This window comes from Carlito syrichta, unplaced genomic scaffold (assembly GCF_000164805.1).
Source record: "Carlito syrichta isolate Samal-C Ts95f unplaced genomic scaffold, Tarsius_syrichta-2.0.1 Scaffold303111, whole genome shotgun sequence".
NCBI lineage: Eukaryota > Metazoa > Chordata > Mammalia > Primates > Tarsiidae > Carlito > Carlito syrichta.
This window is the reverse complement of record NW_007247207.1, coordinates 1,790,880-1,817,106: the sequence shown is the minus strand read 5'-3', so window position 1 is coordinate 1,817,106 and position 26,227 is coordinate 1,790,880. Positions and strand designations below refer to the sequence as shown.

General features: G+C 38.2%; 1 protein-coding gene across 3 annotated transcripts in view; it reads left to right on the top strand.

Annotated features, from left to right (window-relative positions):
- Positions 1-26,227, top strand: part of FARSB (phenylalanyl-tRNA synthetase beta subunit) — an 82,994-nt gene that overhangs the window by 36,194 nt on the left and 20,573 nt on the right. For 2 of the 3 annotated variants that reach the window (XM_008057710.1, XM_021712163.1), the window contains 3 exons: positions 2,713-2,805; positions 7,706-7,823; positions 21,384-21,539. In XM_008057710.1, coding sequence (XP_008055901.1) covers positions 2,713-2,805; positions 7,706-7,823; positions 21,384-21,539 — 367 coding nt within the window. The remainder of the gene's footprint in view (positions 1-2,712; positions 2,806-7,705; positions 7,824-21,383; positions 21,540-26,227) is intronic. The other variant, XM_008057711.1, reaches the window with a different exon arrangement.

The window sequence follows — 26,227 nt, the reverse complement described above, 5'->3', positions numbered from 1 at the left end:
GGCGATCCTTCTGCCTCAGCCCTCCAAGTAGCTGGAACTACAGGCTCGTGCTATGACGCCCGGCTAATTTTTTGGTTTATTGTAGAGATGAGGTCTCACCAAGTTGCCCAGGCTGTTCTGGAACCCATGGGCTCAGGCAGTCCTCTCACCCTGGCCTCCCAAAGTGCTGGGATTGTAGGCTTGAGCTACCTTGTCCATCCAGTAGTGCATTTTGATTTTGTAACTTTGTAGCCCCACGCATCTTTGGAGAGGAGCACATAGGCTGAGTCCTGACTGGTGACTGCACTGCAAGGCGTGTTTACCCTATACCAAGAGCTTTATATACATGATTCCATTTCTTCTCAGTACACTCCAGTGAAGTAGGTGTTCTGGTCTCTTATAGCAGTTAACTAAGTAACTTGTCCTACTCTAGGCAGCCAGTCAGCTGTGGATCTGGGATTCCAGCACAGACCTGTCTACATCCAAGGCCTGTGACTGAACTGTCACACCAGGGATGTTAGACACAGTCTGTTCAGCTGTCCAGTCTCTTTAGCATACTCATTGTTTATCACTGGGGGCAGAGGCAGGAGTGAGCTTCTAGAGAGTTTCAAATTTGTAATAAGCTTCCTATGGGAATTTCAACATTGAAGTTGTTTATAAAGTTACACACTTTATAAGCAAACCTAAACGGGACTGAGCAAAGATGGTCTGTGTTATTGCATCCAGTTTTCCACAAGAGTAGCAGCCATTCTTTTTCTTTTTCTTTCTTTCTTTTTTTTTTTAGTTGGAGTATTACTCTGTTGCCCAGGCTGGAGGGCAGTGGCACGCTCACGACCACTACTGCCTCAACCTGCTGGGCTGTGGTGATCCTTCTGCCTCAGCCTTCCAAGTAGCCAGAACTATAGGCACATGTTACCATGCCCGGCTAATTTTTAATTTATTGTAGAGACGAGGTCTCACCAAGTTGCCTGGACTGGTCTCGAACCCGCAGGCTCAGGCAATCCTCTCCTCGGCCTCCCACACTGCTGGGATTACAGGCTGAGCCACCAAGCCTGGCCCACCATTTTTTTTCTAAAACGTAGTCCTTGACTTCCCAAGTTTAAATAATTTACATGTCATCATTATAAATTTTGCTTTATCTTTATAGTAGTTAGTTGTAATATTTTCTTTTATATTAACTCACTTGAATTGACTTGCCTACTTGTTATGAGAGTACTATCCATGAAAATTATGGACTTCATTTACCATATTTTTTTCTAACACATTAAAATAAACACGTAAATGTTAACATTGGAATATTTCTTTTTGTATACTAGCTACTGCCACTTTAGGTAGCTTAATTTATATTGCTTCTTATCACTATCCCTTGTTGTCATGATAAAACACAAGGTCACTCAGATACATAGCTACACTGCCATGAGTCTGTGGAGTTATTCTCCTTTTGCATAAATAGTACTAGTTTGTTTGAATTGCATCATGTAAATTTCATTTCCTAATTAATTGATCCCATTATACCTAAATCTTGTTATAAGACCTCTGTGTACTGTAGGGAAAATGCTTATTCTCAGTATGCCTGTCACTGTTCTCCACCTCTGCAGCTGTAATGGAACGGGGTTCTTTTCTGCTTTGCCTGGATGTGGCTTCAGGACCTTTCTCAAGAGAGCATGGCAAGAATCACTAGAACTGACACTGACATCAAATTAATTCTTTCTGCCACTTTAGTGTGCTCAATTGTGTTTTTCTAAGTGAAATAGTGGTCATCTAGTCCTTGAAAACTTATTTTGTAGAACAGTACAATGAGCAATATTGCCTAACATTGGAAATTAATATAGTAATCTGTTGGTATATCAGTTTTCATGTTAAGTTTTAAATTCTTTTAAAAAAACTAGCATTAATATACGTGATAATTATTTAACCTTGGTAACAATTTGTCAGTTATCACTGTTGATATTTTTTGAGCAGTTACCTCGTGCTAGGCACTGTACTTGAATTATCTTATTTATTTTGGATTTGATATATATTTAATAGTCAATGAGTTTTATTTTAATAACTTGTGCCTACAATGCTGGTTTCTGAGGGTGACAAGCATCTTTCTCTTTTTGGTGGTGCGTACTAAGCAGTTTATTTGTTACTAGGAGCTTCAAGTATGGACACAGAAATTTAATGATAGAGAAGAAAAAGCACTGGGCAGAGATGAGGCCACTTGAATTCTGTTATCAGTCCTACCCTTCTGCCATAAGTCAGTATGGATTTAGCAAGGATTATGGTGGTAGTCAAAACAAAAGCCATGAGAATCTCAAGCGGGGAGAGAGAATTTCTGATTGAAGTAGTTAGGAATATTCTCATGGGAGAGAGGTCATTTACGTAGGACCTTGGGGAATGGCAGCAAGTGGGCACAGGGAGGGCATTTCAGGTAAAAGTAAGGAAAAGTGTAAGGTTCAGGGAACTGTGGGAGATTAGACTTGAAAGGTAAATTGGAAACAAGCTTAGGAAGGGCCTGAGTACAGGTTATACTGTTTCCACATGAAAAATGTACTTTAGCTCTGAATCATGGCTGGAAATCATTGTGAGAGAGCTATTAATGTTAAATTGCATCTGCTGTGGGCTGAAATTGGTGTATGTTTATTCTTAACTTACTGATATTTGTAGAGGATAAAAAAAAGAAACATTCCTTTTTATATTTAATTTGGCTATTGCTTTTCCATATCAATCTATTTTATATACATTTCTTAGTGCTCCCAAGAAGATATTGCTGATAAACTTGGTGTGGATATCTCTGCAACAAAGGCAGTTCACATAAGTAATCCTAAAACAGCCGAATTTCAGGTAAGAATTTTAAATAGGTAAGAATTTGGGTAAAAACAGGAAGGTAGTACCTGGGTTAAGAGAAGTCTCTTTAGTCATTATACCTCAGGTCATGAAATTTTAGGGCTCTTTTTGTATAATCTCTTGGGTAAGTTTATAGTTGCTTCTTACATACTTTGATGACAAAAATTCTTACAACTTTTAAAATAATTTTTCTTGATTATAGTTGATTCTTATTTGCTTTGTGTGATCTGGTCCAATCTCTCTTGTTTGAACTTTCTACTTTATTATTTTAAGTTTATTATTTAAAATTTTTTTTTAGTTTTTAGTTGAGGTCTCACTGCCACGATCATGGTTCACTGCAGCCTTCAACCCCTGGGCATAGGTGATTCTTCCATCTCAGCCTCCCAGTAAGCTGGGACTACAGGTGCGTGCCACCATGTCTGGCTAATTTTTAAATTTTTTTGTAGAGATGAGATCTTGCTATATTGCCTAGACTGGTCTCGAACTCCTAGACTCAAGCAGTCCTTCTGCCTCGGCCTCCCAAGGTGTTAGGATTACAGGCATGAGCCACTATGCTCAGCCTGAACTTTCCATTTTATAATTGGTCTTTTAATACTATTTTCAGATTTTGTCTCTTTCATTCACTTATAATAAATGAATCAAAATCTGTCCCCGGTGCCTTCATAAGTCATTTACTTTGAATTTAGCCATTTTATCAGTTCTTGCTAGGCTGCTTGCTTGTGTCTTTTATTGTAATTGTACAAATTTATTGGCAGTTTCATACAGAGTTTAGGAATATTTAAATGATAATGATACTAACATTAAGTGTTAGCTGATTTATGATATAGATTAGAATATTAACTCTAGAAGAAAGTTATTTCAAAATTATTCTATATTTGCTTATTAATGACTTTAAATAATTGCATCTCTTTCATACTAATAAGCTCTCATTGTATTTCTCTTGCATATGCAATTCTACATGTTTTTAAACCCAGACTTTAGAGAAAATCATGTCTCCTAAAATCAAGGGAACTCGTACAATTGGAAGGATTTTGTTTTTGTTTTTGTTTTTTAAGTCAGAGTCTCACTCTTTCTCTCAGGCTGGAGGACAGTGGCACATTCATGGCCACCACAGCCTCTACCAGTTGGGCTCAGGTCAACTTCCGCTTTAGCCTTCCAAGCTACTGGAACTACGGTCATGTGTCACCACACCAGGCTAATTTTTCTTGATTTATTGTCAGAGATGAGGTCTTGCCAAGTTGCCCAGGCTGGTCTCAAATCCATGGGCTCAGGCAGTCCTCTTGACCTCAGCCTCCCAAAGTGCTGGGATTACAGGTGTGAGCCACAGCACCCTGCCTGGAAGGATAGGTTTTTAAGAAGGTTAATGTTCTCGTAAATCAAATCTGAATTCTGATTTGAGGTCAGTTCTTTGGACTTGAATTTTCACTTATGTAAAAGTAAAAGATTGGATTAATTCTAAAAAAAAATTCTAGAAGTTCTGAAAATGTTTAGATTTAAATTTAAAAATTATAAATTTTATAGAACTACCAACTAATGTGGTAGATTAGAGCTAAACTAGTTAAAGAACTAATTGCTAATAATATGCATCAAGTACATGAATTATTTATGTACACGTATATTTATGGTCAAAACTTTGAAGAATTCTTATACTAGTCTTAGAAGGCATGTGATAATGAATTGTTACATTTTGTTTCTGAGGTCTAGCTTTTCTGCATGTCCATGTTCCACCTGCCTGCCTACCTGCCTGCCTGCCCTCCCTCCCTCTCTCTGTTTCTCTGAGATGAGGTCTCAGGTCTTGCTATGTTGCCTTGGCTTGTCTCAAACTTCTGGGCTCAAGCCATTCTTTTGCCGTGGCCTCCCTAAGTGCTGGAATTATAGGCAAAAGCCACCACACCCGACCCATGGTGTTCTTTTAATAAGAGGTTTTCAGTTCATTTGCTTAGAGTGATTTTTCAGTAAATCTTAATAGATTTTTGTTTTTTTCCAAATTTATCTTTTCCTCCCAGTTTTACTTATTAAGCTTGGTAGATTTTGTAAGCTGTGGTAACTTATATTCTTTTGGGTTTATATCCTGTCTTATCTATGATATGTAAGTGGAAGGAAAAATTAGAAAAACATTCATTGTCACTCTAACTAGCAGTGACTTACCACACTTAAGAATTAGTTGTCTGCATAAAATACATTAGAGATGAGTGTCTGTCTTTTAGCCTTTACAGATTTTACATTTGCCCCTGCTTTACCAACATGTATGCCCTACCATTGCCATTGTGACTAACAGGTTTATATTTATGGATGGTTAAATTAAATGGAAAGTTGTCCATGGGCTTGTAACTCATCGTATTGTCTAAACTCATACTTCTCCTGCATAATTTGTAACTTTGGGCTCCTTTCTGATAGTGAATATGTTAAAGAATAGACAAGATAATAAGAATATTACTTAGCAAATATACATAAAATTATAATTATTTTAAACAAACTTGCAGGATATTATTACAGCCTTCCCAAGTTAACAATAATACTCCTTAATGCTCATAGCTTCAGTGAGCTATGATCTTGCCATGGCACTCCAGTCTGGGAGACAGAATGAGACCCCGAGACTGATTCCTCGCATATCCAGTCATTGTTTAAGTTTTCCCATTTGTCTCAATTTATTTTTTACAGTTTGAGTTGGGATTCAAATGTGGTTCATACATCAAAGTTGATTGGTACACTCCTTAAATCTTCTTTAGTCTTGTGGTGAGAGGATTGCCTGAGCCCAGGAGTTCGAGACTAGCCTGGGCAACAAAGCTAGACTATGTCTTTACAAAAAGATTTAAAAAAATAAAATTAACTAGGCATGGTGGCATGCATCTGTAGTTCCCGCTACTCGGGAGGCTGAGGCGGAAGAATTGTCTGAGCCTAGGAGGTCAAGGCTGCAGTGAGCTGTGATCATCACTGCACTCCAGCCTCAGTGATAGTAAGACCTTGACTCAAAAAAAGTATGTTTTTTTAATCTACAAGTTGCACCTCCATCCATCCATTTTCCTCTTTCTCTATCTTTTCCCTTTCAGTTTGTTTATTGATGAAATGGGATCATTTGTCCTGTAGAATTCCCACATTGAGGATTTTACTGAATACATTCCAGTAGTCCCCTAAGTATTTAGTAAATTGGTAGTTAGATATAGAAGGTTGATCAGAGTCAGGTTTAATTTTTTTGTGTGTTGCTGTAGATTTTTAAATAAACAAATAAGGTTTATAAAATAAACAAAAAATTAAAAGTTATCTTCTACAAAAGTAGCTTGTTGATATTTCAATAAATTAAATTTCCTTTTAACTGTTAACATTGTAGTTTTGGTCCTATAAATAGTTTTCCTCCAGTTGGGAAAGTGGATAGTATTTAAGAAGCACCACGTTGAAGGCTAATAGCAGCTTGCTGGTTGAGTGAATATGATGGCAAAGATGTTCTTTTTCTTCAACATACAATCTAGCAAAACCTTTTAGGTGTTTACTGTTACTTGAGCAGGCTCTAAGAGGGACTGTTGTTTTAGCTAGGGCAGTTAGGACAAACCACCATGGGAAAGAACATTGGTGCAGACACATGAAGGCAGTCAGTCACATGTGAATCTAGAGGAAGAAGTATGAGGACGAGCAGATGTGGAGGCCTGAGACAGAAACTTGCTTGCTGACCATATACCATCCAGTGTGGCTGGAGTGCAGGAAGCCCCGGGGAGCAGCAGGGGATGATGGTGGAGAGGGAGCCAGGGCCACATCATATAGAGCCCCACGTAGGGCATGGATTTTATTCAAAATCAGATGGAAGCCTGTCGGCAATTTTTGACCGGGGAGTTGCCTGGTGTGATTTCCACCTTAAAGGACCACTCTGTTGGAGAATAGGCCATAAGATGGTGGGAGAGGAGGCACAGAAGCCAGCTTAAGAAGCTTAGGCAATATAGTCTGGCAAAAGATGATGGTGCTTGGAGTCTGTCTGCAGAGCCAGATCTTGACAATAGTGTCATACCACTGCTCATGACACCCTTCTTGTGATGTGAATTGGAAGCTAACGTATCTCATACAGCTTAAAGAGAGAAATTTATTTCAGAGACAAAAGCAGAGACATTTTGCTTTTCTTAATAACTGGGATGTGAATAGTAAGGATGAAATAACTACATATTTTCATATTTGCTTTACTTAATAAAAAGCTGAGAGATGCATTCACAGCCTGCCTACAACTGTGTGGTGTGTTTTGTTTTGTTTTTATTTTTAGCATATTTGTATTGTTTTTCTCATTGTGCTGCTGTTTTAGTTGCTTTTATATTTTCCCTGGTCCTGGTTTTTAAAAACTTTGATTAAATTATGTTTAATCTATTTAAACATTTGTATTTTTTATAATCTATTTCAGTGACTTTGTGAAATGAGGTGGGATATGAAAATTTACATCCATGTGTTTGAAATCTTGAAAGCCAACTTTAATTTTAAAAAATGATAATAAAATAAACAATCCGCAGACAAGAACAAGCATATTTAAATGATAATATTTGTTTCTCATGTTCAAATATATTATTTTTCATCCTGTAAATTTGGAAGCCAGAATGTTTTCGATTCTTTTCAGTTCAGTTTATGTGTCCTGCAATTGAAAATTGAAAATGACTTGGTAACCAGGCATGGCGATGCGCGCCTGTAGTCTCAGCTACTCAGGAGCTGAGGTGGGAGGATTGCTTAAGCCCAGGAGGTGGAGGCTGCAGTGAGCCATCATGCCACTGCACTCTAGTTTGGGAGGTAGAGTAAGACCTCAAGTCTAAAAAATAAAAAAATAAAATGAGCTGGATATTTTTAGGCTTTCTATGAAGCTGTGAAGTCTTTTCACTTTGTCTTGTTGGGTTCCTATTTGGTCAGTGCAATTTTATATCTCTTCCTGTAGGTGGCACGCACTACCCTTCTTCCTGGCCTCCTGAAGACCTTAGCAGCAAATCGCAAGATGCCCCTTCCTCTGAAACTTTTTGAAATCTCTGATGTTGTAATAAAAGATTCTAGTAAAGGTAAGAATGAGTCACCTTTGCTTTGTATATGTAAAGCATTTTTTAATTATGAAAATTTCAACTATATGTAAAAGTTGAGAAAATAGTGTAATTACCCCCGTGAATCCAGCACCCGGCTTCAGCAGTTATCATTGCATAGACAGGCGGCTTCATCTCTACCACTATCGTCTTCTCCATATTATTTTAATGTAAATCCTAGACATTGCATAACTTCATACAATCACTATAGTATGTATTTCTAAAAAGATAAGCACCACCACTTCAGTTTTGTTTTTTCCTGATAACCCAATGCCATTATCATAGTTTTTTATCATCAGATATTCACTGTGTGTTTAAATTTTTCCCAGTTGTTTCATGAAATTAATTTTTATGATTATTTGAATCAGAACTCAAGCAAGGTCCAGTTATTTGGTTGCTGTGTCTCATTTCTTTTAATGGAAAGCACATTTTAATGAAGAATTTAATAGCATTTATGAAGAGCCCTATTAAGACCTCAACTTGACAGACACTATGGAACATCTTTTTCTTACGTCTTGTTATTTATATGCATATTATCTTTACGTACTTGATATCCTAGTTTAGCAGTGACTGTCTACCATCACTTTTGTACCAGTGACTGTGAATGTGTTTTAACAGTTTTTGGCCCTTTTGAGGATGGTTTTGACTTGTTAGTATAGCATATTGCTTGATCCAACACTTGGAATGTGGTGGTTATTTAATGAGTATATGTTTAGTAAGTACCTAAATCTGAAGTCTGCTTCATTCAAACACCATGTCTCCCATTGCTGATACAGATCTGATGGACTGTTCCAAGCTTTATGTGCAGTAATCCCATAGTGAGTAGTGCCTCAAATGGCTCAGTTACTGGCAGTGTTTCTTTGGTTTCCTGGATTTAACAGATCAAGTCCTAGCGGTATTTATTCAGTGGTGCTCACTCTAGACTCTCCAGAATTCAGAGTGTGTTCTTTAGAATCATTTGACAAAAGTAGAGACCTTTCTCTCAATTTCTCCTGAAGAGGATAATAGGCATCATTTTTATCTTTTCTTTTCTTTCTTTCTTTTTTTGTGAGTCAGGGTCTCTGTTGCCCAGATTTGAGTGTAGGCATGATAATGGCTCAGTGCAGCCTTGACTCCTGGGCTCAGGCGATCCTTCTGAGTAACTTGGACTACAGGTGTGTGCCACCACACCTGGCTCATTTTTAAAAATATTTTTATACAGACAAGGTTTGCTATGTTGTCCAGGTTTGTCTTGAACTCCTGGGCTTGAGCAATTCTCCTAACTCGTCCTCTTAATGTGCTGGGATTACAGGTGTGAGACACTGTGCCTGGCCAGGCATCCTTCTTTACTACTAAAGGTAATCAAAACTACTGACTATGCATTGACCCATCTTAGGAAATAGATATTATAGAGGTATGACCAGAGGTAGCAAAATTTCTAACCAGGGCTGGATTCCATCTGTTTCCCCACTTAATATACTAGAGAATTAAAACATAAAAGTGGTAATTTTCCCAGGGCTGCATAAAATATTGGACTTGGAGCTGGAGGCAGAATGTAGGTCTCAGTGCTCATTTTCTTAGAGAATAAAAGTTCATTTTTTTAATCAGTCTATGTAGATTTTTCTTTGGGTGGTAAATCTACTATAATAGAAATCAGAGAATATTTTTAGTGTCAGTTGCAAATAGTTTTGGGGTTTCTTGTGCCTCAAATCCTCCACTGGTATAGAAAACTGAGAATTTGTTATAATTTTAATGTCAAGTTTTTCTATTAATATTGACTTGTTTCCTTTCATGTTAGCTTTCTGAGTTTTATATTGGTTTGATCGTTGGCAATCTGTTTATACTTATAAATATAGGACTTGTTTAATTACACTAGATTTTCTCAAAAGTTTTGTAATATTGTTTCAGCAGTCGCCTCGTCCCTAATTGCTAATCTGCGTTGGTTGAGGAGGCCCAGTTATAGACTCACTCCACTCAAGGCCTATGGTTGGCGATAACTCCCCTGCTGAGAAGAGCTGTTCTTAGTGCTAGTGCTGTAGACCAGCTTTTAACAAATACTTAGATGATTACCCCAGAAACCGAGCCCATATATCTTTTACCGCAAAGATTTGCATTTCTGTTGCACTTCATCAGGAAAAATAGTTGTCATCTCTGTAGGAGACCTTTTTGCTGCCTATTTTTAATTGTAATCTGCTCTGTTTTCCCCATTGATTCATTTCCATGTGATATTTTGTTCACTGTTTTGTACCTTTATGGTTTATTCTTTTTCTTCAAAATTTTCTATCAATGGAATTTGAGAACTAAAGCGGGGTAAATGTGCTCAGTAACTCTACCATCTTGAAAACATAGGTTTGCTTTAGTTTATTTGGAGTATGTTTTCTGTTTTGGTAGGCCTGGGTTGTGTTTTATAACAAAGAAGCTTTTCTGATGGAGTATTCTAAATATGTATATGTGGATTCCCTGCTAGTCATCTGGTGTACATAGAAGGTTATTGGGGAAGCAGCAAGGCAATGCAGTTCTGTAGAGAGACTGCAGCCAGAGTGCTTTGGTTTGAGTCATGGCTCTGCCTTTTACCAGCTGCTTAATTTTGGGCAACTTATTTCGTCTCTGTGGCTCAGCTTTCTCATCTTTACAATGAGAATAATGATAGCACTTACTTCATTGATATGTTAGAAGGATTAAATCAAATTGCTGTTTGGAAAGTTCTAGCCACAGAACAAGAACTGTTGGCATTTGTTCTTATTGTTAAGAGTACTAGCAATCCCTAAGGCCTGATACCTAGCATCCTGGTCTATGGTCTAGAATGACTTGAAGCTTTAGCTGTCCATTAAAGGGTTAATGTCACCTTGCTGAGGCACTTGGGGCCAATTTTTGTCCTAACCTTGACTTAATCCTTTCCGTTGTACCCTGTTTTTCATAATAAGTAAAATGTACTAATGTGGGAATTAAGGAAACAGGAGTGTTATTTTTCTTTTCTTTTTTTCTTTTTGAGTTGGAGTCTCACCCTGTCTTCTAGGTGGAGTGCAGTGGCATGCTCATGGCCACCACAGCCTAGGCCTGCTGGGCTCCGGCCATCCTTCTGCCTCAGCCTTCCAAGTAACTGGAACCACAGGTGTGTGCCACCACACCTGGCTAATTTTGTTTTACTTATTGTAGAGACGAGGTCTTGCCAAGTTGCCCAGGCTGGTCTTGAACCCCTGGACTCAGGAAGTTCTCTCACCTCCACCTCCCAAATTGCTGAGATTACAGGCATGAGCCACTGCACCCAGCCAGGAGTATTGTTTTAAACTAATCTGTCACTCACTTCTTTTCATTGAATTGACACATATGTTTTACAGTCTCTCAAACCAGTATCCATTTGTCTACTGGGTTTACATTAGCCATTTCCTCCTAAATAATAAAGCCTTTTGGAAAAAAAAAATCGAAACCTTAGTTTGCCAGTTAATATGAAAATGCCCCAAAGTTTCATTAGTGGGAGCAGCACCCAAACTATTGGTTCAAACGGGTGGAGATATGTAGCAAGAGTGAGCAAGACAGTGTTATTCAGCACACTGGTAGAAAAGTATTTTTGAGTATTTTTTACTTTGCTATGGACTGCTTTGGAATATAAGAGAAAAAGTTGCCAGTCTTGATGGAGACAAACCCGGGAGCAGATTCTTACAGATCATGCTCAGAGAGCATGTACAAGATGCCCTTGGAGCAAGAGGAGGAACAACACCTGCCATGAGCTTGTCTTGTAATGTTAAGAAAAAACCAGCGCTCCCAACATCACCCCAGTTAGGAGTTGGCAAGCATATTTTCCAAAATGGAAGTGAAAATGGACTCTTTACTGAATTTGAATATGCCTCCCACAAATTTTAAATGACCTGCATTCCTATAAGAGTAGATAAAAGGCTACTGTTTTCATGGTTGACCTAATTGGTCAGTTTCTAATGTGGACGATTTTGACTGACCCTCCATGTTGTGTGAGGCTGCTAGGCTGCTAGCATTAGAGACTGCATCAGGCACAATTTTCAAGTTTTAAGACTTCCACTCTAAATCAGATGTACCAGGCTCTTTGAGGCTGAGCCAAGCACTTCATTTATTGAGTCTCAAGATCAGAAATTGGGGCAAAAAATTTTTAAAAATCAGTCATGACTCAAGAGACTAAACTGATTTATCCCTTTTCTTGGGTAGAGTGGCATGTATTTTTCGAACGAGAAGTTAAATGCAGACTCTGCCGTGGGGTACATTTTTCAGCTTTATAACAGGGAAGTCAGCAGAGAAAGCTGCCATATCAGGTTGCTGTGTATATTATTTGTTGCTTTCATTCATTAACATTTTGTTTTTTTCCTATTCAATGACAGGAATAACTAAACTATAAAAATAGTAAAGCAATTAGTTTTGGGAGCGAAGGACCTAATTGTGAATTACTATTCTTTATACACTGAAAAGCAACTCTATTTTGCAAAGTTCATTATTCTGACTTTTTCTTAAGCACAGATTGAATTCTGCAATCACAGTTTATTCCTCTCTGGTCACCAAGGCTGCCAGTATATCTAAAATCTCACCAAAATGGCGAAAGTAAGCACATCAGTGGGCTGAGTGAGTTTAAGTTTAAAGGAACAAGAACCTAAGAAAGATTAATTTGACTCTGTAATATAATAGGGTGATTTAGATGTAGCAAGATACAATCATCCAGTTGTCAGTTTGACATATATCTCTTGAGAACTCTGATGATAAAATTGCCATGCACTTTGGTTATGACTACTGCGTTTAAAAAATTTTGGATTTTAATAATTATTGTAGCAGCTGGAATAGGTTAAAGGCTCTTGGCCACTTAAAGGGCTCCAGTTGGCCTCATTTTCTTTAGGAAGTATGCTTGCTCTAAGACCTCACTTTTTATTTAGAACATTCCTACTTTCTCTAAAGTGTTGCTGTAGTCCTGGTTCAGGCTGTTTTTCCTCTACCTCCCAAATCACTGCTCAAATAGTTTCTAAAATTTCATATTCTCCCTGAAACTTTTCTAAATGAGAGAATAATCTTCTTCTTCTTATCCTGCCTAGTTTGGAGGTAGAAATCTTTGATTTTTTAAAACTTTAATTACTGTATATATTTAAGATTCTTGTTCCTTTTTCCTCCCTTGAACACCATGGCTGCCGTAGGACATATCTAATTAATTTTTCTTTTATGATTTGGTTTGTAACTTGAAAAATTTACTGTTGGTTTGTAACATATATTTTGGCATTTGTGTATCTGTCTATTGTATGCTACTAAAATATAGGGATCAGTTCTTTATAATTTTTTGGTATAAATCTGTGCTTGAAAAAGAGCTCTGTAGAAACATTCTCATTATGGGCTTGTGAAATACCTCAGTTTGAGAAGTTGTCCATTAGTTCTATAGCCCTCAAATAATGGAAGATTATCTAACATCCACATGTGGAATGTGGTTTTCTAAAGAAAGCTTATGTCATCAGTCTGGATTAATTTAATTTTACTATTTCATATTTTTGGCATGTAGAATTTCCAATTAATAATTCAAAAAATATGGGTGTAAAGAGCATTGACATTAACGATTTTTGAAGTAACATCATTTGCATATGTGATGGCATCTTAACTGTGTAAATACATAATTTTTAACATAGAATGTTATTTTAGTATGTTTGGTTCCACGTAGTTAAGATCTGCTAACGTGAATATAATGTGCTCTGTCATGCATTGAATATTGTATTTTTTTAACAGATAAAAATCCATTCCAGGTTTATGTTAATTAAATAAAAGTCAGTCCACAAGGATATAACTTTTCCTTTATGAATTGAGAAGGTCATAGATTTTTTCCTCGCATTTGTTTCTTGGCTTTTTAGCACTATTTTTTTCAATTTTTTTTTTTTAGTAGGAGTCTCACTCTGTCGCCTAGGCTGGAGTGCAATGGCACGCTCACGGCCACCGCAGCCTCGACCTGCTAGGCTCAGTTGATCCTCCTGCCTTAGCCTTCCAAGTAGCTGGAACCATAGGCATGCGCCACCACACCTGGCTAATTTTTTGATTGATTAAGTTGCCCAGGCTGGTCTCAAACCCCTGGACTCAGGCAATCCTCTTGCTTCCACCTCCCAGAGTGCTGGGATTACAGGTGTGAGCCCCACACCTGGCCTTTAGGACTATTTAAGAAAGAAAAGTCTGTTATCTGGTGTTAAGACCTAGGAACATTTTAAGGAAAATTGTTATTAAGCTTTAAGTTTGCTTTTAAAATTGAATTTATATTTGTAATGTTTTAAGAACATTCATGAACATATATTTTTAATTTAAGAGTAATTATATTCTTTTATTTTTATAAGTGCCCAGCTTCTCCCTAATCCTACTCTTAGAATTAGTTACTAGACGTTTTCTGTGTATATGCAACCATATTTTTACATTTCTATATATAACCATAGATATGGATACTTTTTGGTGTTCATACAAATGAGATTATTTTTACCTATACTGTTTGAACCTTGTTCTCTGTAAATACATTCTGTCTACCTATAATCTTCCATATTGATGCACTATAATTTATTTACTCAGACTGTTATGAATATTTAGTTTGTTACCAGATTTTTGCTAAACTATGTCTGTTGTACTCTCATACAAATAGATGCTTTTATCATTTCATATGTATATACATTTAAATGTTTGATAACGTGTCAAATTCTCCTCTAAAAAGTATTTTAAAAAATAAGTGTATAGTCATACCAAGAATATATAGATTCTTGTTTTAGATACAATTTTTGAAAGCATTATGCCTTCATAGATTTTTGTTGCATTGTCAATCATTTAGGCCTCCTTTGAAATTCTTCAGAAGAAAAGTGAAATTTGCAATCTAAGTTACAATCCTGTGGGTACCAGTATTAACTAAATGTGCTGGATGGAATTGACTGAAACATCAAGATGCTTTGTTTAATTTTCTGAGCCTTGCCCACTGTTAGCTTCAAGCTCTATATCAGCTTCTGATTATCCTAGAAGCCATTTTGATATCCCAGTAGGCTTTTTCCTAGCATCTTTATTTGGGCTTCTTGTTGAATGTGAGAATGAGTATGGGAAAGTTCTCTTGAAGACCCTTCCTTTTCCTGTCTGTGCTGTGTATGACAATAAAATCAAATACCTTAGTTTTTAATCATGGATCCTTTAGTTAAAGAGGATCCATACTAGGCAACAGCCTACTTGAAAATTTTGAGTTGTATACAGTAATTATCTACTACAGGACATTATGTACTATTCTTTTTTCTTTTAAAAAATCATTTGGCATGCTCGTTCAGCTTATAGAATTGTAGCTAGCTGCCCCTCTTTTGGGAGGTTTAGATCAGCCCTCTCCAGGCAGTACTTTGAAGTCTGTGAAATACATGGATAATTTAGGCTGACATACTTGCCAGGACCATTTAGAAAGCAGAATTGTTTGATAGTTTGACACAAGAGGTCTGTTAACTGAGTTATAAAGAAATGAGGCATTTTCAACAAACTCTAGCTTTGGCATGAAATTTAAATAGTTCTTATTTTGTGGCATACAATCAATGAACTTTCTGTGATGTAATATGGTCTCTCAGTCAAAATACTGGGAAATGGGAATTTTACTGTACCTAGCAGTTTCTCCAAGGAGGCCTGGGTGGAAATGAGTATGTGTTTATTTTCTCCTTTAATTCATTTCAGCTACAGTAGAGGGAATATCTTAGAAAGAGTTGAGGAAGCAAGTCCAGAGAGAGCAGTCACCCTGGGAAAATGTTAAAAACCAGGCTATCAGTGGTGGAGTTGGGAGGGGATGTCTAAATAATAGGGTTAATTTAATTATTATGGTATGTTTAATGCATAGCTCTAGAAGTCAGTGGTCTTTCTTTCTTTCTTTCTTTCTTTCTTTCTTTCTTTCTTTTTTGAGTTGGAGTCTCACTCTGTCACCCAGACTGCAGTGCAGTAGCCGATCCCGGCCACCGCAGCCTCTACCTGTTGGTCTCCGGCGATCCTTCTGCCTAAGCCTTCCAAGTATCTGGAACTACAGGCGTGCGCTACCACGCCCGGCTAATTTTTTGATTTATTGTAGAGATGAGGTCTCGCCAAGTTGCCCAGGCGGGTCTCGAACCCACGGGCTCAGGCAATCCACTCAGCTCAGCTTCCCAAAGGCGTGGGATTACAGGCTGAGCCAACAAGCCCGGCTTTAGTGGTCTTTCTTAAATGATTGCAAAATTAAATCTAAAAATACGTAGGTCATTATTGTATGTGTGTGCTGTAAACATCCTGAAATCTTTCTTGAGTGAAATAGGGTATAATTTTTTTTTAAGTTCATATTTTTTATTGTGATTTTACTGTTCTCATCACTAAAATTACCTAATTTGTTTTTTAAAATTCTAAGCTTTTAATCCAAATGTTGCTACTCTTGTCAGAAATGTAAGTTTTACATAATTTGGAGATCAGGAAAAAGTATTCCAAGGCAAAGGTTACCATAATAAAGCTTCCAGTTTGTGTTGCTAAGCTCTCATAATGGTGGCATTACTGTTGGGCTCCTCTCTTACAGCAAAAATGGAACTACAAAGTCTTTTCTGTGTGTTAAAGTGGAATCATGTGACATCAACAAATGGGTACCACATGGCAGAAATACCCAGAAGCAAGTCAGTAGTATGAAAGGGAAAATTTAGTTCTGTTTCATTTATTTTTTTCCTTTGCTAGGGGGTTGGGAAGTGAGGGGTAGAGGCGGGGGAGAGAGAGAGAGAGACTGAGAGACTTCCTTACAGTAGAATCATACCCCTCATTTTAGTTTATGCATGTGGTTGGTTTAGTGGGACTTTATGCCTGCTTGATTGTAATGTTGATCTTTATTATTACACCTTTAATTATAGCTTTTAGATACCAAGTTTCTTTTTCCTTAAAGGAAACGGTGGAGAATGACAGCAGTGTGTTACTCACTTTCTTACCTCAGCTGGCTTAGAATATGTCCCACTGTCTGCTCCTGACTTTGGTTAATAGTTATTTATGTACTTTCTTCCTTTTCCAGGTTTTAGTCATTTATTCAGAAAATAACTTTTGAGGGTTTATTTTGTGCATATCTTGTACTTGTTTTGACCTCTACCGTCTAGGGGTGCCTTGAACATAGACATGGTATATGTTAAGAAATGTTAAATGGTAAGAGGAGTTATTTCTTCATGTCTGTTCAGTCAGAAGTCTAACTCAGAATATACTTTTTTATAAACAACAGTATTGCCCATAGCTAGAAATTTCATTGACTTGTAGTTTGTTATTATTGCTTACATGGGATTCTTTTTTTTTTTTTTTTTGAGTTATTGTCTCACTCTGTCACCTAGGCTGGAGTGCAGTGGCACCCTCACAGCCATAGCAATATCAATCTTCTGGGCTCAGGCAGTCCTTCCGCCTAAGTCTTCTAAGTAACTACAGGCGTGCACCACCATGCCTGGCTAATTTTTCATGATTTATTGTAGAGATGAGGTCTAGCCGAGTTGTTAAGGCTGGTCTCGAACCCCTGGACTCAGGCAGTCCTCTCCCCTCCACTTCCCAAAGTGCTGGGATTATAGGCATGAGCCACCATGCCCGGTCACTTAAATGGAATTCTCAAGTAGCATGAAAACGTTGGAAAATTAAAACATCTGTTTATCATATCAGAAACATTTCAAGAATGCACATCTTTGACTATATTAAGTAGATATACATAGTTATACATATGCTGGCTCTTATATTATTTGTTTCCCTTTAAATCCTTTAGGGTGTACCATATAGTGGAAAGAGCATAGGTTTTAGAGTCAGACAGTCCTGGTCAAATCCCAGTTTTGTAAATTATTAGCTATGTAATTAACTGGGCTAAGCTTCAGCCAATGAGCTTGACTTTGAGCAAGTTACTTAATAATTCTTAGCTTTTATTTCTCCATATGTTTTATAGGGATAATAATACCTACTTTGAATTGTTGTCTTGAGAATTAAATATTATTAAAATAAATTGATAGGTAAGTACTGAATACCTGGCACATAATAAATTATTGGTTAATGTTAGTTTCCCTTTTACTCTGTTTATGTGCTCCCTTTTATATTACTTTAATAGTAGAGTGCAGTGTCTTAAATATACATATTTGGATATCTAGAAGATAAAAGGCACTCTGTATTTTATGTCAACTGTGGCTAGTAGCAATTACCTATGGGAGATAAGTGTGGAAGAGCTTTTGCTCAATATATGCTAAGAAGAAGCAGCATTCTGTTTTCAGTTGATTTCCTCAGATAGTCATTAGTATGTTCTTTCTCTTTTCCTAATCTGAAAGTAAAATGAGACCAACATTTATTCAGTGTTTGTGATAGAGCAGTGACAATTTAGACACAAGTGTTGTGAGCTAAATTGTCACTGTTGACTTTGAGTCTTCCTTTAGGTGCTATGTACTTCTTTTTAAAAAATGAGTTTTAATACAGGTTTAGATTCTTACAACTATTTACCACAAGATCCAAAACAGTTTCATCACCCCTAAAACTTCTGATATTGTCTCATTTTAGTCACATATTTTTCTTCACATGTAACTTCAGACAACCACTGTCTGTTCTCTCTTGCCATAGTTTTACTTTTTCCAGAATGTCATATAAATGGATTCCTACTGTCTGTAGCTGTTTGAGACTGACTTCTTTCATTCAACCTAATGCCTTTGCGAGTCATCTAAATTGTCAAGTCTATCAACAGTTTGTTCCTTTTTATGACTGAGTAATATTCTATTATATGGATGTATCAATTTGTTTATCCAGGTTCATTTGGATTGTTGCAGTTCTTTTAAAAAATATTTAGTTTTGTAAGTTTGTTTTAATTTTTAAAATAGGATAATATGTATTAATCATGGAAAATTTGATAAATAGATAAAAGTTGGAGAAAAAACTATCCCTGCTCGAACATAACTTCTGTTAACATTTAGGTATATTTCTTTTCACTCTTTTTACCTACGCATGGACGTTTTTCGCTCATGACTATATTTACATAGTTATTTTATTCTTCAGATACCTTCAAATTTATTATTATTGTTGTGGTAAAAATCATAATGAGAGCTATGCTCTTAGCACATTTTTAAGTATGCTGTCCAGTATTGTTAATTATATGCACATTGTTGTACAGCAGATCTCTGGAACTTTTCCATCTTGAATTGCTAGAATTACTAAATATCCATTAGACAGCAGTTCCCTATATCCCCCTCCTTCTAGCCCCTGGCAACCACCATTCTACTTTCGGTTTCTATGAGTTTGATGACTTTAGATACCTCATATAAGTGTAGTCATGCAGTATTTGTCCTGCCGTGACTGGCTTATTTCACTTAGCATAATGGCCTCAAGATTCACCCATGTTGTAGCGTAGCTTCAAATACTTTTGTATTCTGCTTTTGTTCATGCTTTGTGAAGAATATATACAACATATATAGTTGTTAAAAGATTATAAAACAAACTCTAATGTAACCATCATTCAAATTAAGAAATGAACTATTGCTTATATCCTAAGTTACTTAATGACCCCTCACCATTATAGCATCATCCCCTTACTTAGGGTAATTTTATTAGCCTAACATTGGTGATAGTCATTCCCTTGCTTTGCTTCCTAGTTTCCCAACCTATGTTTGTTCTTTAAACAATGTAATTTAGTTGGTTCTTTTTGAACTTGTGGCCTTCTTTTTTCCCCCACTTACTATTATAAGTATTTACTCTTCGTTCTGTTACAATAAACTTTCATAAAGATGCTTTTTTATAGATGTTTACTTATTCTGATGAGTAATGGTACTATACTTTATGTAGCCATTACCCAATTTTCACTATTGGAAATAATGCTGTAGCAATTTTGTTTTTTGGAGTCAAGGTTTCACTCTGTCACCCAGGATTGAGTGCAGTGGCATGACCATGGCTCACCAGAGCCTTGGCCTCCTGTATTCAGGTGAACCTTTGCCTCAGTCTACCCAATAGCTGGGACTACAGCTGCGCCCTGCCATACCTAGCTAATTTATTTGTTTTTATTTATTGATTATTTTGTAGAGACGAGGTCTTGCTGTGTTGCCTAGGCTGGTCTCAAACTCTTTTTTTTTTTTTTGAGTTGGAGTCTCACTCTGTCGCCCAGACTGGAGTGCAGTGGCCGCTCCCGGCCACCGCAGCCTCGGCCTGCTGGGCTCCGGCGATCCTTCCACCTCAGCCTTCCGAGTAGCCGGAATTACAGGCATGCGCCACCATGCCCAGCTGATTTTTTTGATTTATTGTAGAGATGAGGTCTCGCTACCCAGGCGGGTCTCGAACCCGCGGGCTCAGGCAATTCACTCACCTCAGCCTCCCAAAGGCACGGGATTACAGGCTGAGCCACCGAGCCCAGCTTGGTCTCAAACTCTTAGGCCCCAGCAGTCCTCTTGCCTTAGCCTCCCAAAGTGTTGAGATAAAGGGGTGAGCCTTCATTCCTGGCCCTTTTTGAATTTAGGGTTATTTCCTCTGGGTAGTATAATAAAAGGATGAAGTTTTTAAAAATTTTATTTTATTTTATTTTTAAATTGTGGGGTACAATTCAGGGTTAGGTATACAAATATTAACTCTGCTGGTACCCTTGTTGATGAGGTATGCCCCCTCTCCCCAGGCAGACCTCGACTACTGTCAATTCTTTTGTTATAGTATTATGGTAGTTGTTCAAGGTTCACTTATGAGTGAGAACATGTGATACTCAGATCTTTGTTTCTGTGAAAGATCACTCAATATTATAAACTCTAATTCCATCCAGGTTGCTGCGAAGTTCATGATTTTGTTCTTCTTTATGGCTGTGTAACATTTCATTGTATATATGTACCACATTTTTTTTTATCCAGTCCTCTTTTGATGGGCAGCACGGTTGGTTTCATGTTCTTACTATTGTGAACAATGCTGCGATAAACATACGTGTGCAGTTATCTTTTTTATAGAGTGATCTGAGTTCTTCCGGGTATATTCCCAGTAAGGGGATTGCAGGGTCATATGGAAGGTCAATTTTTAGAACTTTTAGGAATCGCCACACTGTTTTTCACAGAGGCTGTACTAGTTTACACTCCCACCAACAGTGTATAACTGTTCCCTTTTCATCACATCCTGTCCAGCATCTGTTATTTTTTGAGTTATTGATGATGACCATTCTGACTGGAGTTAGATGGTATCTCAGTGTAGTTTTAATTTGCATCTCCTTGATGACTAGTGAAGCTGAACATTTTTTCCTGTATCTGTTGGCTGCTTATATGTCTTCTTTTGAGAAGTGTCTATTCATATCTTTTGCCCCAAAGTGTGAAGTTTTAAGGCTCTGATACATATTGCTAAATTGTTGACAAAAGTTTTACCAGTTTATACTGTGATGAAGCCATATTGTTCCTGGGCCAGCATTGAGAGTTTTTCACCCTTTCACCGAATAAAACACCTTAGGGGATCTGATGGTTGAAAAAGCCTATTTTATCATATTTTGGATTTCTGAGGTTGAATGCTTCTCTAGGTTTAATATTTGGTTTTCTTTTTTTGTTGACTTTGCCCAAGTTTGTGTTGGGGTAAATTATTTTTTAAGTAATGGCTAATATGGCCTTGTGGCCAACTCTTTTATTTTTCCAGATGTAGGTGCCAAAAACTACAGGCATCTCTGTGCTGTTTATTACAGCAAGAATCCTGGGTTTGAGATAATTCACGGGCTGCTGGACAGAATTATGCAACTGCTTGATGTGCCTCCCGGTGAAGATAAGGGGGGATATGTGATCAGAGCCTCAGAAGGTAAGCCAGGTCAACTGAATCCAGAGGTAGTGATGATGTAGTGAAGAGGCAGAACCCTGTTTTTGGTAAAGTTTTTTATTTGTTTGTTTTTGATTTGGAGGGTATGGAAATAAAAGGAAATAGAGATTTATTTCAATTAATTATTAGTATTTTCCAGAATATATCTCTTTTCCCTCTAGCATTTTAACAGTGCTTTTTGGAACACACTCATAAGTGCTGCACAACATACTTTTCTTCCAGCTGAGCAATGGTGACAATTTAGTTACTAGCACCTTCAAGCCATCAGCACCAAAGTGAACCCAGAAGTCCACACTAGAACCTGAGAAGACCTAAAGTGACAGTTTGCATTCAAAAGTTGCCTGTTTAAGCCTTTAAGGAAAAAGGAAAAAGGACAAAAGCCTCTCAAGTTAATCAAGTCATAAAGTCGACTGAGTAAGGGTGGGAATACTCCTGTATAAAAGCCCAAATACAGTGAAATCTTCTTCAGAGAGTTTAAGTTAGGCTGACTAATGGTATATATATTCTTAATTTACTAGTGTCTTATTGTCCAAGGAATTCTGAAAGTTTTGCTTTTCATATTTCTATAGCTTGAGTCTAAGATTATTTTGTTAGACAGGAGATACAGAAACAACTTGAAATAAATATTTTGCCACTCATTTTTACTGTTTGCCTCACTGTATTTTATAATTATATTTGGCATCTTAAATTTATAACACAATATTCATTTTTAAAGTGTTACTTAATAGTTATTTGCAATGGTGTGAGGCCTGTTGGGGACATTTTTTTTCCTTCTATTTATTTATTTATTTTTAGTCCCTGGAGATTGCTTCTTCTTGGTGCTTGTTTGTTTTAATTTTTGTTTTGGTTTTCATTTATTGTGAGACTTCATTCAAAACAACCTTGAAACGTGTGGGTCCTTTTGGATTGAAGATGTGTAGGGTTCTTTATTATTGTTAATAAAATTGAGAGATTAAGTAATGCAGGAAGTTATTGTTTTTTACCCATCTCCTATTAGAAATAATCCAGTGATGACATGTGTTATGCTTGGAGAATTCTAGTGTGTTAGAACTCGGTCCTGGAGTTCATCCAGTCCAATTTCCGGGTTTAAATGTGAGGAAACTGAGGTTAGACGAGTTAAGTGTGTTGAGTCTACATGTTGGAGCCAGAGCTGCTGCTTCTCAGTGTCCTTTCCACAAGGCCGCACATTGTCTGTCTTCATAGTCTCTCTTTATTTTTTTGAGTTGGAATCTCATTCTGTTGCCCAGGCTGGAGTGCAGTGGCACGCTCGCGGCCACCTCAGCATTGACCTCCTGGGCTCAGGCAGTCCTTCCACCTCAACCTTCCAAGTAGCCGGAACTACAGGTGCATGCTACCATACCCAGCTAATTTTTTTATTTTATTGTAGAGATGAAGTCTCACTGTGTTGCCCAGGCTGGTCTCGATCCCACGGGATCAGGCAGTTCTCTCGCCTTGGCCTCCCAAAGTGCTGGGATTACAGGCTTGAGCCAACGTACCCAGCCTTTTTTTTTTTTTTTTTTTGAGTTAGAGTCTCACTCGGTCGCCCAGACTGGAGTGTAGTGGCTGCTCCCGGCCACCGCAACCTCGACCTGCTGGGCTCCGGCAATCCTTCCGCCTCAGCCTTTCGAGTAGCCTAAATTACAGGCATGCGCTACCACGCCCGGCTGATTTTTTGATTTATTGTAGAGATGAGGTCTCGCTGCCCAGGCAGGTCTCGAACCTGCGGGCTCAGGCAATCCACTCACCTTAACCTCCCAAAGGCGTGGGATTACAGGCTGAGCCACCGAGCCCGGCTCCTTTTTTTAAAAAAATTTGTTGTAGAGATAAGATCTCACCAGATTGTCCAGGCTGTTCTCAAACCCATGGGCTCAGGCATTCCTCTCACCTCAGCCTCCCAAAGTGCTCGGATGACAGCCTTGAGCCAGCCACCGTGCCCGGTTCATAGTCTGTTTATGTACCCAGTCACTAGTTTACATCCTAAAATTCAACTTTAAGACCTGGTCATCCAGGTTAACAGCAACTTGTAAGCTGACGTGAAACATTTCTTTTTCTTTGTTCTTTGAGTTGGAGACCCACTCCATCGCCCAGGCTGGAGTGCAGTAGCATGCTTACGGTCACTGCAGCCTCGAATTCCTGGACTCAGGCGATCCTTCTGCCTCAGTAGCTGGAACCACAGGCATGCACCAACACACCCAGCTAATTTTTTGATTTATTGTAGAGATGAGGTCTCACCAAGTTGCTCAGGCTGTTCTCAAACCTGTGGACTCAGGCAGTCCTCTCACCTCGGCCTCCAAAATGCTGGGATTACAGGCATGAGCCACTGTGCCTAGCCTTTCTTTTTCTTCTATGCAAAGTCTTTGCTCAGAAATCTTATTTCATAAACAGGTTAATTGTATCAAAGTCAGTTATGTGATGCAGATTGCACCATGTAAGTAAGGTCTGGTTTCCTTCATATTTGAAAGGTTGCAAAGAACTGAGAAGGTAAATTGGCACATAATTTGTTGTATATATAATGCTTTATGTAACTACATATGATGCTTTGTGATATTTCTGTAAACCGGTCTTAATATTGTAACTCTTTTGCCTCTGAATTCCTATTTATAAGATAGACTTCAAGAAGATAAAGATAAGTAAGACAAGGATCCTGCAAGGGGAAAGACCACTCCATACTGATTGCTCTCAGACCAAAGTGCTAAGATGAGTGGTTTGAGGTTTCAAGCAAGGGAAAGAGCCAGACATGGTGGCTCACGTCTGTAATCCCAGCATTTTGGGAGGTGGAGGCAAGAGGATTGCCTGAGCCCATGGGTTCGAGCCCTGCCTGGGCAACATGGTGAGACCTTGTCTCTACAATTAAAAAAAAAAAAAAAAAAATTAGCCAGATGTGATGGTGAGCTCCTGTGGTTCCAGCTACTTGGAAGATTGAAGCGGAAGGATCACTTGAGCCTAGCAGGTTGAGGCTGTGGTGGCTGTGAGTGTGCCAGTGCACAGAGAGAGAGAGAGAGAGAGAGAGAGAGAGAGAGAGAGAGAGAGAGAGATAGAGAGAGAGATAGAGAGAGAGATGAGGTGGCCTTGGAAGGAGGAGACGTGGGACGCAGGGCAAACCACTGAACAAAGCAAAAATGGGCAACACAGGGCGTGTTTGAAGAGCAGCAGCAGGCAATGCAGTTTGGTGTGACTGTGGGTGATGAAGGAGTTGGGACACATTTAGAGTCTTGAATGCTAGAAAGGGGAAAGGTATTGAAGCTGTTGCTGCTGCCTTTTTAAAAGGCAGTGAGTGATATTAGATTTATATGTTAGAGAGCTTAATCTGGCAGCAGTATAAAGGTTGGGTGGCATGGGGTGTATAGGTGAAGAGAATGGTGGGAAGGGATCATAGTGTATTTTTAGAGCAGTGAAAATGGGCCCTCAGCTGGATTGGTAGCCATGGCTCTGCCAGGAAACCTGAGGAAGGTCAAAGCTGCATCGTTTGAAAAATTTTGCGGTATGTGCCATTTGGAACTGCTTATGATAAAACTAATGATGTGTTTATCTCCTTTCTAAAAGTAAGATTTTTTATAATTTTAAATTAATGATATTATAATCTGAATCCTTTATAAATTAGTACCCAAACAGAGTATGGCACTTAGTTCTCAATTTCCCTAATATGTAGATATCAGTTGTTTCCGTTTAGAATGTATTTTCATTAAAATTAGGAAATGCATTCGTGAAGTGTCACTGCTTCTGTGGTGTTGTGTCTTTATGTTTAATTTTGTTAAGCCAAGTTGTAACTTTGTTTTTTTATTTAGTATGAGTATTTGCAGACTCAGACTTAGGTTTCCTTTTGAATCTACAGTGGCTGTCATAGTATAATATCATAATGCTTTAAAATTTTCACACCTATGAAATATCTAGGATTTATGGATTTTAGAAGCTTTACATACACGGGAAGCCTGGATCAGTGCATATTTCAATATATCTAACTGGCTTTCTTTTGAAAAGGGCAGGGCATTTATTTTCTTTCCTTTTCTTTTCTTCTTTTTTAAAAGAAAACAGGATTTATTGAGAGGACAAAAAAGCTCTCAGAGCAGGAGGGAACCTGAGGGAGTTGCCCAGGGCATTTATTTTCACTGCCCCATCCAGGTCACATCAGTTTCCCTGGAGTCCTGGGCACGCATCTAGTCCCAAGTGCTTTTTTCTCAGGATGCTTTCTATAAGATCCATCCAACTGGCCAGGTGCGGTGGCTCATGCCTATAATCCCGCACTTTGGGAGGCCAAGGTGAGAGGATTGCCTGAGCCCATGGGCTTGAGACCAACCTGGGCAACTTGGTGATACCTCATCTCTACAATAAATAAAAAAATTAGCCGGGCGTGGTGACACATGCCTATAGTCCCAGCTACTCAGAAGGCTGAGGCGGAAGGATTACCTCACCCTACCCAGAGGCTGTGGTGTCTGTGAGCGTGCCACTGCACTCCAGCCTGGGTGCCAAAATGAGACTCCAACTCAGAAAAAAAAAAAAGATACATCAAGTCAAAGAGAATTAGTGTCATTATAAATAGAGATTCCTCATTTCTCGTAGGCACTTCTAAGTAAATTTTGAATATGGTTATTGCTTTTAATAATTAAAGAAACCACCGGGCTCGGTGGCTCAGCCTGTAATCCTACGCCTTTGGGAGGCTGAGGTGAGTGGAT